The following is a 14,633-nucleotide window of genomic DNA, read 5'->3' as shown; positions in this document are numbered from 1 at the left end:
ACTATAGCAATACGGGGAATGTAAGTCAGTTCAAAAACAGGAAGACCCAAGAGAAAGTTCTCGTAGACCAAGAACAGATACATTGAGTTTATCATAGACATTCCATATTGGAAAAATTTTAAGTTAGGCCCAATAATTTTCTTAAGTTTTCACCCCAAGTGATTTCTTTTTGTCAGGTTAAAGATCAACAAAACTACCCAAAACTTTCTTGTTTTTCTTGTTTCTCGAGTATTCCTTTTAAACGCCCGATTTTGATGATTTGCGTAATAATCCTCTATATAAAATGAAATTACGTTTCAAATGAATTCTCCGTTGAACGGATTATTCCATGCGGTATTAATGATTTATTTTCGACGCTTCTCTTAAGCACCTGGCACTTTGATTGTCTTGTTGTCCTACATTTCGCTTTGGTTTTAGTTAATTCTGTACACTTCTTCACAAAGCACGCAATATCTAACCAACCACCAATCTTCTGCACATGTCTGCTGTTACAGCTGCCTTCGATTCTCTGGACTTACCCGCCACAAAACGTCCTCGTCAGAATGTCTGAACACCGTAAATTAGAGCAATTAAATATTGCCGCTTTACACTAAGTTTAAGGACCTCTTTATCACGAAACCCAACAACTAATAGCATGGTAAATTACTATTTAAGCCTTGGAATTAGTGATTATTCTTGCAGGTTGTCTGTAAAATAGGCATTATTCTTGCATAATATTCATTACATCAATGATAGCTGCCGCCCTAAGCCCATTAAAAACCATCCAAAATGAATTGAATTCTTCTACTCATCTCTACCATGTTTTTTCCTTCTACTAAGGGGTTTTTCTTGACACCGTAAAGCGAGGCTTGATTTGATTCTTCTTTCCAACAAATACAGCATCACAGGCGTAGAGTTAAGGGGCTAGGGGGCTGCAACCCCCATAATCAAGTAGAATGTGTCGCATTTGCCGTTTTCCTTCTAGTTTTTTTGTCTCAATGAAGCAATATCATTCAGGGAAGATCCATACTAAGCCCTCCTAAAGTATCACAGTATCAAAGGGCATAACAGACAAAAGCAAAGATCGGTTCAGTTTCACTTTTTTTATCATAAACTGCTTAAAAACGACTTTACCAATAGGGAACGCACATAACTTACTTTTAGTTTCGCAGTAAAGACAGTTTCAACCTCATATCAATACATCAAAAGAATCCTTTTTCAAAATATTTCCCTCCCTAACTTTTTCCCGTCGAATTTAGTCTAAATCGAAATTTATCCTGCCAACACAACAAATGGGAACGACGTGGTCAAGCACACGAAGACGAACGCATTAGCTTCAGATTAAGTGTGACTATCTTGGAGGACCAAAGCATTTGATAGGGAAAGCTTGAAGCTCAAATTGAGCCGGTCAATGCAGTTTTCGGCTTCCAAAAGCTGTTTCAAGAGGTTTACAGCAGGGGAGCAATGCACATGGTCTCTGCCAATGTCAGCCCTGCTCATGGGGACAGCATTCTCTTGACTGTGAAGAGATCATCGGCATATTTTTTTAAATTTTCTAGGAATCATCAACAAAGAAGTGATTTTTTGGTGTTTGCAAGTGTTTAGAACTCCTATTTCTGAAGCAAGAATCTTTCTGTACAAGACTTTCATGCGCTAATTTTCCGACGGTGAGCTTACATGCTCCAATGAGAGGCTATAGCCCCCAACTCCTCCCTAGCGCCACTAGATTATCTTACTGCTATTCAGCACATTTTTGCGAGCTACACCAGTGTCCTAAAACCTAACTACCACTTGGTGCGTAACCTGTGATAATATTTTTCTCAGCTGTAATTAACTGATTCTATGCTACAGACGTACATATGTTGCTTTAGAGTCTCTGCCCTTATTCGATTCATGGCCTCACGCAGCCGTCTATACACGTGTGATAATAAACACAAGGTTTTTTGTATTGTTATTGACCGCCATAAAACAATTGATGAATTAAGATACTATTGTTGTATTAAGCTTTGACGTTACTAGAAACTCACTTTAGTAAACAACCGAATAATAACACCAAATAAATAATTTACAAGAATGACGTCATATACAAAATAGATAGTTCCTGTTGAAGAGTACCAGCCAATTCTGTCTTTCTCACAGCAATTATATGTCTCGTCTGCCCCTTAGTTTGACTTAATTATTTTAAATGAAACAATCATTTAGTACAGTACCATTGTTGTTAAAGATTGTGTGTAGGCCAGGATTGAACATATGCCAGTTAGATGCGGCAGCCAAACTGACCAAATTATATCCTGATAATGAATAATATGAGGCATGCAACTTTGAAAAGGATGTAATGCCATAATGTACTCTTGTGATCTTTGTTTCAATGTTTTGGGGCAGTGTTGGTCGTTGCTCAGCAAAATTACGTTAACAGAAATAGGCACTTAGATATGCCTTTTTGTGTTTTCTAGCGCATAAAAATGGCCTTTTATGAAGATGTATCTTACTTATAACGCCGGAAAATACAGACTGAAAAACAAAAAATCGCTAACCAACCAACCTCAATATTTGCACAAAAGGGAATAACATCTACAAAAGCAAGGGTTCTGTCTGGGTTTGGCTCCTTCCTTAACTCAGCATTTTGATGTCTCTTAAATGAGGATGAAAAAGGTTGTCCCCACCTTAAAAATTAAATTTTGTGACCAAAGGTACGAGGGAATAGCTGTAAGGGTTTCGAAGATGCTGAGCCTGGTAATAACTGTGTTTGTTTATTGTGATCCAATACGGGAGATTTTAATATCCTCATGGATGAATCGATTAAAAGTATGTGGGAAAGTCGTTCGGACGTTCTTAATGGTTTAATTGTTATCTTATCACTATTAATGAAAATGCGGTAAAGGTAATTAGGACACGCAATTAAGCCGATAATTTTATGAACTCCAACGCTTGTTGCCGCTTCAAAATTAGTTTATGTTTTTGCTATTGTGATGATAAAATTAGAGAATGAATTGATCAATGCAATTTTGTTTGCAGTCCTATGGTTTTGCGGTATCTGCAAGGAAATTGAGCATCAGCAGCGACAGATTTACATATGGGGATAAGATATTTAAAGCGGCGTCTACATTTGCACTTTCAGGTTGGAAAGGGATGGCAAGACTGACCAATGACAAGACTGATAAATGACCATTATGTTTTGTGTCGCAGGCAACAGAACGTTAGTGTCGTAATAACATAACAGAACATACAGCTAAGTATGTCCATCAACTAATATTATAGTCCATCAACTAATTATTCTAATGTATGCATTGTTATTCTAATGTATGCATACATCACGACACTACAATGGGAAAAAACTGACAAATGACGAACTATAATATGACAGGAAAGACATATCAGACCACTGATGCTTGTATGAGGAGAGCATAGCTTTCAAGTGCCTTTGGTGAAAGAAAACTCGCATTTAGAAACAAAGCATTATCTATCGTAATGACGCATCTGTTTGAAAGTAAAGTCAAGCAAAACATCCTTCAGTGGTATGCTCCCCTTACCTGTGTTCTAAATCCCGATCCAGTGTATCTCCCGGCCAAGATAGAAGATCTTTCCACCTAGATAGAATATTTCCCTTTTCACTCCACTTTCCAATCATCCATCTTCTTTCTTTCTTATTCCTAAGTTCATGGCTGTACGCTAGTGGTCCCTGCGTGCATATGTCCCAGTTTATTATAAGACAGAGCAACCAAAGGTATGTCTAACCTGCTACGTCATAAATCCATTCCTTTCTTTCATGTCCATTCCTTTGAAACTACGCTCATTCCTTGTTTATAGTTCTTGTGAAACGCATTAATATTTGATGCAACACGTGTAACCCAGCTTCAAACAGTCGTTAACAATACTTTCTAGTTTCCTGTTTCATATGCTCGACAAAAATGGTAGTCCTGGACACCAGCATGCTCTTACCATGTTGTGTGGTCATAACAACCAAAACATTTTTTTCTTGATTTAAAAAAGCGTCAGTAAAACCAGGAATAAGCGATGGACTTGGATAACTGATTAAGCAATTTCTAGCTCAATTTCAATTATGATACGTGTTAGACAAAGGCAGTATGATGTTCGGTTGTAGTAAAAGCTCTAAAAACGTTTTCGTTTAGATACATAGCCCATTTGCAGAACAAAATTTTATCATGTTTTGAAAGAATGTTATCATGATTACTCAAATTGGAAGATTTTTTAATCCGCCAAGACCAGCTCAGCTTAAGTTTAAAACAATATTAAAGGCATGACAACTGTCACTTAATATGTTATCCCTTTACACTTGATTATTATGCTGATAAAAAAAGTTCGAATTAAACGATCATGCGAAGATAAACTTCTAAACTTGTTTTTTCGCTACAGATTTTGATTTCCACATGAATAATAAAGCGCATTGGGGAGATTGCTGATCCTACCTCTTAATGTCTAAGGAGGATGCTTATATTCTTCTATAAAGACACCAAATATAGGAGCTGGGCAAAACTATGGACTGATACTCTGAGTAGATCTCTACGAAGTTTCTAACTCGCTAGCTCAACTGAAAAGCTCACAACTGCATCATTTTACTAAGAGATTTCTAGCAAAAGATTCTGGTGTCTACCACAACACTCACCTCCCATCCACAACAGCTTTTAGCGTAATTATGTATCCTCGATGCTAAGTAAGACAAACGGGAATTCTTAATACGAAGCAACAACATTACCTGTACACTATTAAAAAGACGCGCGAAGACCTGTGGCTGGCTTACCAATTTCAAGACATACTAAGCTCGGAAACATATATTAAACTTTTTTGTCCACTGAACACAGCTCACTTTGCTACACTCTTCAATAGATACTCAGTATAAATTTCTATGCTTCTTCATTTCTAGATATATTAATTTTCTAAATCTTCGTTTCGTTCGATCATGTATATTCAGTCACTTTTCAACGAAGCTTCTGTAGCATCGATTACTGTTCACTTTACGAAAATTTTCCGATAAGCGCCCCTTTTACCAACATCACTCACAAAATTCTTTAGGAAGGAAGCAAAACATGAAGAAAAACCATTAAAGTAAACAACAGCAACGCAACAACGACTTACAGGCAATCAGCTGTCTACCTCCGTTGCTCTTGATTCTGTCATACGGCCGTCAAATTTTAAGATAATCCACTTGTATACAAAATTTCCAAAATTTTAACTGAAATCTCCGAATTTGTTGAAGTTGTGTTCCTAGTGTTGCATAAATGTACTTTAATCCACCATACGAAGCATGCTAGCCTCACATGCTATCAAAAGTCATTCAATACGTTCGGCAGGTCGACCAGTGCTACACGAATAATATCACAACATATACTGATCAGCTGTATTCATGAGCACGCGTTTTTAATTGCGTGCATTCATGGGAATCGAATGTAGGGGACTGGGCCGACATTGTTGTGGTTTGCCACAAGGATGTTTCCTACCTGGGTTTTAGCCGTCAACATGATAAAAAGTTTATCTGATTTTGTCAACCTGACCTACCGAAGCACACGTTTTCAAGAGAAGATAGCAGATTGACACAAAGAAGTTCGAACCTGTTATCTTTCGACTTTGCTTGTGTCCTTTGATAAGAGTCAAAGCTATCGACAATACTCTTATCGTTCAAACATATACAATCAAAATTTCCCAGGAATAAGTTTATTTTAATGGCAAGCGCAGTGGGTCTTTTCTTGCGAGGTAACTTTCTGGGTAAATTTCAATAAAAAATACTTGATAGATGTTTCCGCCACATGTTCCGAACGAGCGGCAGTTAGTTAAACAAAAGGGCAAAGGCACCAAAAGTCTCTTGGAAGATAACTGTGCCCCTATCTTCTAACTGTTCCTGTGCCTCTATCTTCTAACTGTGCCTGTGCCCCTATCTTCTATCAAAACCAATTATGCCTCCCAATCCTCAAGTAAGTCTATTGTTGACCCCCATCTGGGCCATCTGATAAAACGAATTCAAATGTATTCAAAAAGCTCAAACTTGACATTTTTGTTTACTATCTAGAAAAAAACGAAACTTGTCCAACAGGACTATAACATTCCGTTCTGAACACCTAAAAGATGCGCTTTTATCTCCATAATTGAGGTCCTTATATAAAATTTTGAAAAGCGGAAGAAAAGAAATAAAAGAAATATATGAGAAAAACATGAAACAAACATAACGACAAATAATGCTTCACGAAAAGGACACTGTGACGTAATTTCTCTATAAAACGTCATTCTACATTAACTCATAAAACATAAAAAGTCATAAAAAGACACCAAGACGAGATCAAAGTTAAGGGACAAAGTTTTAGAATGGAACAAATTTTTACAGCTTTTTCATCATGAATTTATAAAGACGAAAAGAATAAAATTTAACCTTGCCAAAAGTAAATTTTTATATCTCATGCATGTAGCAGAAATATTCAGAGTTGCAAAGAAAATGATGGTGCGGAAAGATTTTGCCCTCGTAGTAAGGATATTTTCCCGTACAGATTGGTAAAATATATATTGAAATGTAATAAGGGTGTACAGGCACCCACTCATTAATTAGCATTAAAATGGTAATTATTTTAAAGGCAATATTCACAAGAAATTATAATCATAATGCGACATGTGCTGATAATAGACATGACATGCTATTTTCTTAGCCATTTTTGTATGCATCGCGCAAACACTATTCTTGTCAAAAATACGTCGGAAAAATGGGTGGCTACATTTCTGCATTGGTGTGACGATGCCTGGCAGCAATTTACGTGTCTCTGATAATTTACGCGTAAATTATTTTTTATAAACATGCTCAGCTGTGCTCTTCCCACAGCGCTGATGCTTTAGAGGAGCAAAATGCTCTTCCAACAAGGCTACTGCACCCCTTACGTATGCTAGATGTATTGCTTTGTAATTTCTGTATTCTTCAGCTATTATCGTCAGAAATTTTAGAAGCATATGATAGTGAAGGAACAAAATAAATTGAGGACACGGTGACGACGCCCATTTTGTTGACCCACGATTTCAACTATCCCCCTCTGCAATTAAAGTGAGGTAAAGTATAAAATTAGGGAAGCAATCTGCAAAAACATACTTTGTGTTGGTTGTATGATGTTTGACTATGATATCACATTGTTTTGAGAGAAGGGGGAGGGGAACAGAAGTGTTATCATTTTGGAAAGAGATAAAAGCTATAAAGCAACACTAAAGCTGTTGCGTGTTCCAAGTAAATTTGGCAGGTACTGTACACATATTACTTTGAAGTACCATGTCTCTGTATCAACGAATGGAAGACGTTTTCATTTGGAAAACAAGTACGCCATGCAAAACAACTAATTATTTTAAATAGATCTATTTTCGTTTCTCTAATTCTTGAATAGTTTATTGTTTCCAGTGGAGAGGGTGGACGTTGTGGGAGATTAATGGCAACAGAGCGTGCCAAACCCCATTTTGGCACTTGTCCCATACGATGCAACGCATGGCAAGCATCTTTCCTCAAAAGACTGCTTCAATTGTTGAGAAACTTGGGAATGAAAGTAGGTTACATAGCTGGATTTGACTTCTTAATTGACAAATATAAAGGATTAGTACCATGTATAGTACATTAAAGTTTTGAAACAATAAAAAAGTCCAAAATGAGAATAAATAACAGTGAAAGAAGGGGTTACTGATTAATTCAACAGTAGCAATCGTTGAGCAGTTCATGGGCTCCGACACAAGTTGGAAAGTGGGGGGCCAAGGGAAAATTTAACACCCATAATGAATAAAAATTGAAAAAGCTCTACTGTTTTGAAAATGTGGAGGAGGCCATGGCCCCCGCAACGCCCCGCCCCCTCCCTTAATCGGAGGCCCTGCTATTTATGCTTTGAAATTATGTTTCCCTTAGAAACATGAAAACCTTTAAACAGGACCGGTTTCTCATTTCACAAATTTCAATAGGCTCTCAGAAGAAAAGGACTTTGAAGAGAAAGATGAAGTTGCTTGGCATTGCCTCTTCATTAATTGAGTAGATTCAGAAATATTGTTCTTTCAATGTGTCAACAACGAAGTGATAAGATCATTTCACTTTTGTTAATAAGGACATTGCTGTCAGCAATTAGATTGGTAACGGGAATTATTCAATGAAGATGTTTTAATCAAATAAAAAACTACAAAAACACAGATGTCGAAAAACTCAACTTGCTTGTTGATTATCTTTGTGTGGTCTCTATAAAAGTATAAACAAAGTGATGATATTACATCTGAAACCAATTAAAATTAAGGTTATATTGAATAGAAGGTTGTATTCAACTTTGGACATCGTCTATAAAAGAAGACATTAAATTAAAGACGTGTTAACTGTGAAACTTACAGGAAAAATCCTTGTAAATGATTACAGCAGACACGTCGAGTTAATCAATTCTTGCAGGCTAGTTGTTTGTTTACTGCAAACAAATCATCTAATCCCCTTTTGTAATGATGACGTGAAACGAAGGTATGTCATTTGGATTGTAATACACGACCACGCTCTATTCTTAGATATAAGACCAAGATCGAGCAAAAATTCCATAGCGAAGATATATTGAGTAATAAAATGCAAACGCTCTTTTAGAGGCCACCAATTATTCAACTTACTCTTACAGGTTATTTATAAAATTTCAGTTCTTGGTGGGTGTCCTACTGTCAGTCTTGATCATTCCCAGTTATTAATGGTTTTAAGTACCCAAGATACATTTTCAAGATAGGCAGTGGCTTTTCAGAGGCAATCAATTACCTTGGTGCAACTTAAGTAAATTGAGATTTTATACTTGAGTAAAATTCACTACAGGCTGACAGGAAATCACTGAGAATATTTTATTCCTTTTTTCGTAATTTATGGCGCGTATGAGAAATTCCTATTGCCTAAACATAAAATATATGACAGAGGCCGTCATAAATAATTTGCAGAGAGCTGTACTGCAGGCAACTTCTAGAAGCCCATGACCACGCCCAATAAACATTCATTTCTGTTAAAGATTCTCGATTCTATTCCGACTATTTACCGACTCAAAAGACTGATAGAAATTCACTTTTTCATGGAAAATCCTTAGAATAAATAAAGGTTGCCAACACAGAATTCGTCCAGCAAAACATGTGCTCATTTGCCAAGGGAGGCTGAGCCGAAAAAAACCATTTTGAATTATACCAAGAGGGCTAAGATCCCTTGTCCCCCTCTATACCACCTCTGCTAAGATCCACAAAAAAATAACCCCTAAACGGACAAAGCCTTGCTTTAAAAAGCCCCCTCCATTAACTTCCCTATTTTATCTAAAACAAACTCGTCTGTATGCAAAGAGACAGAATAACAGTTAAGGCATGAAAATATTGTTGTGCAAAAATGATTTCCTGGAAATGACACTGATTCATATTGGTACAAGATTCACCGATTCACGACTTAATTTAGAAACATTCATGATCTGTGCTGTGTCCAAAATGAAGTTTAGGTCCTCCTGATCACATGGAAAGAGCTGCTTTCCCGATTTGAGAACCCCATGGTCCCGATCTGAGAACCAGATAATTAGTTATGCAATAGGTAGAGGCTGCTGCAGTGAAATAGGTAAGAGCGTCAGCAGTGAAATTTAGAAATTATTTTTATTTTGCAATTAGTTTGTCCTTTTTTCTTGGTGCTCCCTACTCCCTAAAGTTATTCTGGCGTCTCTGTCCTCTCTCAAATCGATTACACGATCAAATCGTCACATTCAGTCAAGTACCAGCCATATTACCAGGTAGAGGGAGCTCAACTTCTAGGGTTGGTTTTGTCTGCAAGTTATCACGAATTAAAAGTAATTATTAAAAGTATAGCCTTTATTTTTCTAAAAATTTTTGGATTCCAAAATGTCAGATGAGCAAATCAACAACACGTAACAAACATAGAAACGTGAAATGTGACACTGCCCACAACCCAAAGACGCTAGATTGACGTTTAAAAGCAGTTGATGGACACCAGTACTCTACCCCCTTTCCATTTTTCATTTGCTGATAATATAGAAGAGAAATGAAAAAAAATACATGTGCGGCCATACCAAAACAAGAAGCAGGCAATCATTCCAATGTCACCCAACGTTTAATCATTTTTGCCATTCTAAGCAAAGATCACTGTACAGATTTTAAACAAAACTTGAATAGCACGTAATTGATATAACAAGAGCAACTCTTGAAAAGAAACGCAAGAATATAAGTGATATTTTTCGAACCTCTCATACTTGCTTCTCTACACGGTCTTCCTAGATAAAACCTTCACTCATTTTGAATAAAATACTGTTTGAAACTTGTGGTAATTATACCCATCCTTAGAAATACAATAGGGTTTCCTTATAAAAGGGCATAAATTAACTCGGTTCGTTAAATCCATCAAGAATTGTTTTGTCTGTTACTCTTGTCTTTGATTAGGCTGTTTACTGTTGTCATGGGAATTATGAAAACAAGGTTTGGCGATTGTCTCATAGAAAACATAATTCCAGAATGAAGGCGGAAATGATTTGACAGGAGCTGGTATTCAATTAGATCTGTTACAGCTAAGCCTTCTTGCACAATGATTTTAATTATACTCACTATCTATATATGGTTTTTAGGCGACATGAAAACTAAACTGCTTTTCCGTAGGAAGGGGTACAATACTGTGAGGCTTGCATTTCATTCTATGTTTTTCCGCCTTGACTTGACAAGGATAAAAGGCAGAAAATATATAATTCTACCCCTAATTCAGTCAGATGCCTTTTTAATCAGAAGGAGCCCTAGAAACTGAAGTTATTTCATTTTCACTCCTAAATTTCCTTTAAATGGAATAGCAGGATATGTCAAGCACTTTCTGAATGTAGACAGTACAGATCCTGCGCAGTGTAGTCACATTGTAGCTGTGCACGTGAAGTTTGGTGACTTGTTTGCACCAGTTCGTAGAGGTCGATTTGAGCAAAAGGAAAATAAAAGTAGCCTGATAACCAGCCCATTATTCTAAAGGAATGCCTCTTTGGTTGCTTCTGATAATTCAGTCGAAGTTTCTTTCTTTCAATACACTCTTTTTTTATAAGAACCAGTAAATTTCAGATCAGGCCTACTGTTCTTAAAGGACAAGTGACACACTTTTCACCCTATCTTTTCTTTTCATTAACTTATAGATCATCGTTTAGAAGTAAGTTTTTCCTGGTTTAGAACAAAAAATTCTAATCAGGGGGCGCAGGAGGCGCGATTTTGCTTTTTATCACGTGACCCTATGACGTACATTGTGATAACTCGGAATTTTCCTATCATTGATAGAGAGTTTTCGAAACACGATGCGACAGGTCCAGACGAACTAAATTCGTTTAGAAGCGTGTTGTAAACATTAATATTGCACTGTATACCAGTAGCAGCAATAACAGATTATCACAATCTACGTCACGGTGTCACGTGATTCATTTCCCGCCATAATTTTAAAAGGGTTTTTAAGTAGGAAAATGAAATCAGAAAGGAAAAATATTTCAACAACACTCTCATACAGCATTTTACTTTAAGTTAAAAGAAAAAAAAAATTTGGCGCCAAAAGCGTGTCACTTGTCCTTTAATTTTTTCGAAAATCTGAGGCTGGATACACCAATTGCATATCCGCGGCCTCATATCCACGCGGAGGACTGGACCGAGTTTTTGGGTGAAAAATTTCACCCACAACAAGCGTGCCGTTGAGTTCAGGGTGTTTTGTTGATGGTGATCGCTGATGGCTGGGAAATTTTTCGTGTTTTTGTTATATTTTCGACAATTTACCTCACCAACAGGAACAAAATTTTTTCAAGACTCTAGCAATTACTTGTCCTAACTCTTATTGGAGGTTTAGGCCCACATCAGTTTCCAGAAGTGACGATGGATTTTGATTTACTTTCAAAGATGAAGGTTGAAGAACTGAAGAACTTTCTCCGCCTTCGTGGATTGAAAGTCAGCGGAAAGAAGGAAGAACTTGTCGCAAGAGCCTTAGTTTTTTTGCATTCCCTTTCTGTCATCTGAGACTTGACCCTTGCTCCAGGTGGGACATACAAAGTACAGTAGAAATGAAGCAGATCATCTCTTATCTGAAAACCTCGATCTGCCATAATCTCATTGCCATACTCTAGCAAATTATAAAATCCACTGTCTCTACATATGTGTTGGTCAGTAGCCCTTCCCCCATAACCATTAGAGACAAAGGAAATAAATCCAGATGGAGTAATTCCAATCAAATATTTTATTGTGTTATGTTTCTTATAATCTGACCAGGTTGCTGCCTGGTCATCAAGTGATTTTGGTCTTTCAATATAAATCTCTGTGCAATCAATGATGCATCTTGTCTTGCTGTGAGCTCCATTGAAAGCATGAGGCAAATTTGTCTGTATTACTTCACTTGGAAGCCATGAAATTAATGCACCTCCTAACACAGTGCTCAAAAATCGAATCCATGTGCAAAATATTCTTGAGCAGCTTGAGGAAGATATCTTAAATCTATCTGCCAAATCATCAAGTAGTGAGCCAAGCCTTAAACGCATCAATACAAGCAAAAATTGATCTTTCTTTGTCAGTTTATGTGTTTTTGTTCTTTTCTGTCCATGTGTTTTGGCTTTGTGAGAAAATATGGTTTTTGATCCTCTCCAAAGAACCAAATTTGGCATATATGGCTTCAAAACTGAAAACAGTGCATGAAACATCTTTACAGTCTGAATGCCAGTGAAAAACTTCATCTTTCTATCTATTTTAATGCAATCTGCTGACATTCCCAGTGACTTGGCCTGCCTTTTCTCCAAAGTGCAAGATTCAAGCTCACTAGAAAGCTTATCAACAGCCACTTTGAGGTCGTTGTTTTCTTTAGTGATGGCTGAAATTTTTCCCATTAATTCCTTGACCGAGGGTGTTCCTGAGTCATAAGGTTGGCAACCCTCCTCATTGCAAGGACTTTCTAGGACATTGAAGATCTCGTGGTCTGACCTTGGCCTATTGTGTTCATCATTATCGGCAACACAAGCAGTTGAAGAACTTGGTTGAGGCTCCGCAGCTCTTCTAACTAAGGTTCTTCTTGGTATTTTTGCTGGTTTGTCATAACCAAAATCTAAAGAAGGGTTAGGGTTAGCCAGAGTTGGTCGCCCGTCAACGAAATGTCGTGAACAAACCATGTCGCTCTGGCCAGGAGTCCACTCTTTGTTCCCCTTTCTTGTTCGGCGCATTAGTCTTGTCCACTCCTTTCTCTTCTCCAAATTTAGCTTAATGCTCGGAAAAACATGTAGTGTAAATGGGCGAGCACAAGGACAATCTTTGTGTGGTTGTCCTGAGTGTTCATCGCAGCTACTTTTCTCCCAATTTTTGAGTTTGTATCGACTGTTCGTACAACCAATAACTGCACAATTTCCATTCACCATCTTTCGTGTTGCTAGACAGACAACTAGAGTTAAGACAGGTATTTGCTGGAGCTTTGAAAATTTATCCTCCCCTTATTACAGACTGCACTACTGGAGATAAACAACGAAAATGGAACAATCAGGACTCGAGAAATCTCCCAGCCACCAGCGATCACCATCAACAAAACACTCCTTACACAACGGTACGCTTGTTGTGGGTGAAATTTTTCACCCAAAAACTCGGCCCAGTCCTCCGCGTGGATATGAGGCCGCGGATATGCAATTGGTGTATTGTTCTTAATTTGTTCTTAAATTAAGAGGGTGTAAGCAGTGCTATTGCTAGCTTTTTCGCTCTAAGGAGGTGTTCAGGCCTCATTTGCCAACAAAGTGAGTGAGACAGCCTTAATTTGCTGACAAATTTGAATATTCACCGAAAAAGCACCCACACATCGCTAAAAATCTTCGATTTTGAGAAAAGACGTTGTTCAACATTGCATTTTGAAGAAGCTCAGCCTCAGCTTGTTCTTAATTTGTTCTTAACTTTTGACCAGTTTTGATGCTCATGTTCTTATAAAATTGTTCTTATAAAAAAAGAGTTTATAGGATGGTTTAGTGCACAACAGAACAATAAAACGAATCATTAAACGCGTACGGCCTTGAATACCCAATTGCACTCCATAGTTCACAAATTTACTACCCACCATGATCCTCTAGCCATAAAACTTTTGGTACCTGGTTATTTGTCAGAAAAGGGGCACATTCTCAGTATTGAAAAAGTGGAAAGATCTTAAGCCAGAGAAATGGAATCATGCCCTTCGTAACAGTTACTACTGTCAGTCTAAATTTAATCATATAAATGTCATTTTGATAAACAGACAACGTCATCAAAATACAGACAAGATACACATCAAAGTCACAAAAGAGTAGAAGACTTTCAAAATAGAAAACTTGGGACCAACAACACAGGTTTTATAACGACAGGAATTCTACATACATTTTATGAGATCATACATTGAGATTTACCTCCCACAATAGGCACAAAACCAAACAGAATTAACCTATTACTAAGTGAACTTTGTAAATAGTCTGAAGAAGTCCACTAAGTGCTCCACTGCTGAAAGAATCCAAAAACGGCAATAACTACTGTAGTCACAATTTGAGCCGACAGGTAACTCGCAACAAAAACTTTATCTTGCACTGCACCAAATCAATTGGCTGGAATAAATTATGCCATACAAATGCAACAAGCACTTCAACAGTTACAAAAGATCCAAAACAAACTTACTTACAAATTGATTCTTCTTCGTGGGTAGTCTT

The 14,633-nt window shown here is 37.3% G+C and overlaps 2 protein-coding genes across 4 annotated transcripts in view; both read right to left on the bottom strand.

Annotated features, from left to right (window-relative positions):
• Window positions 1-14,633, bottom strand: part of LOC135685663 (uncharacterized) — a 33,111-nt gene that overhangs the window by 12,330 nt on the left and 6,148 nt on the right. Inside the window, exon 1 of one of the 3 annotated variants that reach the window (XM_065201658.2) lies at window positions 5,074-5,312. The exons of 1 other annotated variant lie outside the window; for it this stretch is intronic. The gene's annotated coding sequence lies outside the window, so the exon portion shown is untranslated. One more of the 3 variants, XM_065201659.2, reaches the window with a different exon arrangement.
• On the bottom strand, window positions 11,550-13,595 carry LOC148958448 (uncharacterized). The gene has a single exon (XM_089112646.1). It carries the CDS (start codon window positions 13,335-13,337, stop codon window positions 11,799-11,801), a length of 1,539 nt encoding a protein of 512 aa, XP_088968772.1. The 5' UTR covers window positions 13,338-13,595; the 3' UTR covers window positions 11,550-11,798.

The sequence above is a fragment of the Rhopilema esculentum genome, chromosome 15 (assembly GCF_057945365.1).
Source record: "Rhopilema esculentum isolate cy_ngs chromosome 15, ASM5794536v1, whole genome shotgun sequence".
Taxonomy (NCBI): Eukaryota; Metazoa; Cnidaria; class Scyphozoa; order Rhizostomeae; family Rhizostomatidae; genus Rhopilema; species Rhopilema esculentum.
This window is presented reverse-complemented; position numbering and strand designations above follow the sequence as displayed.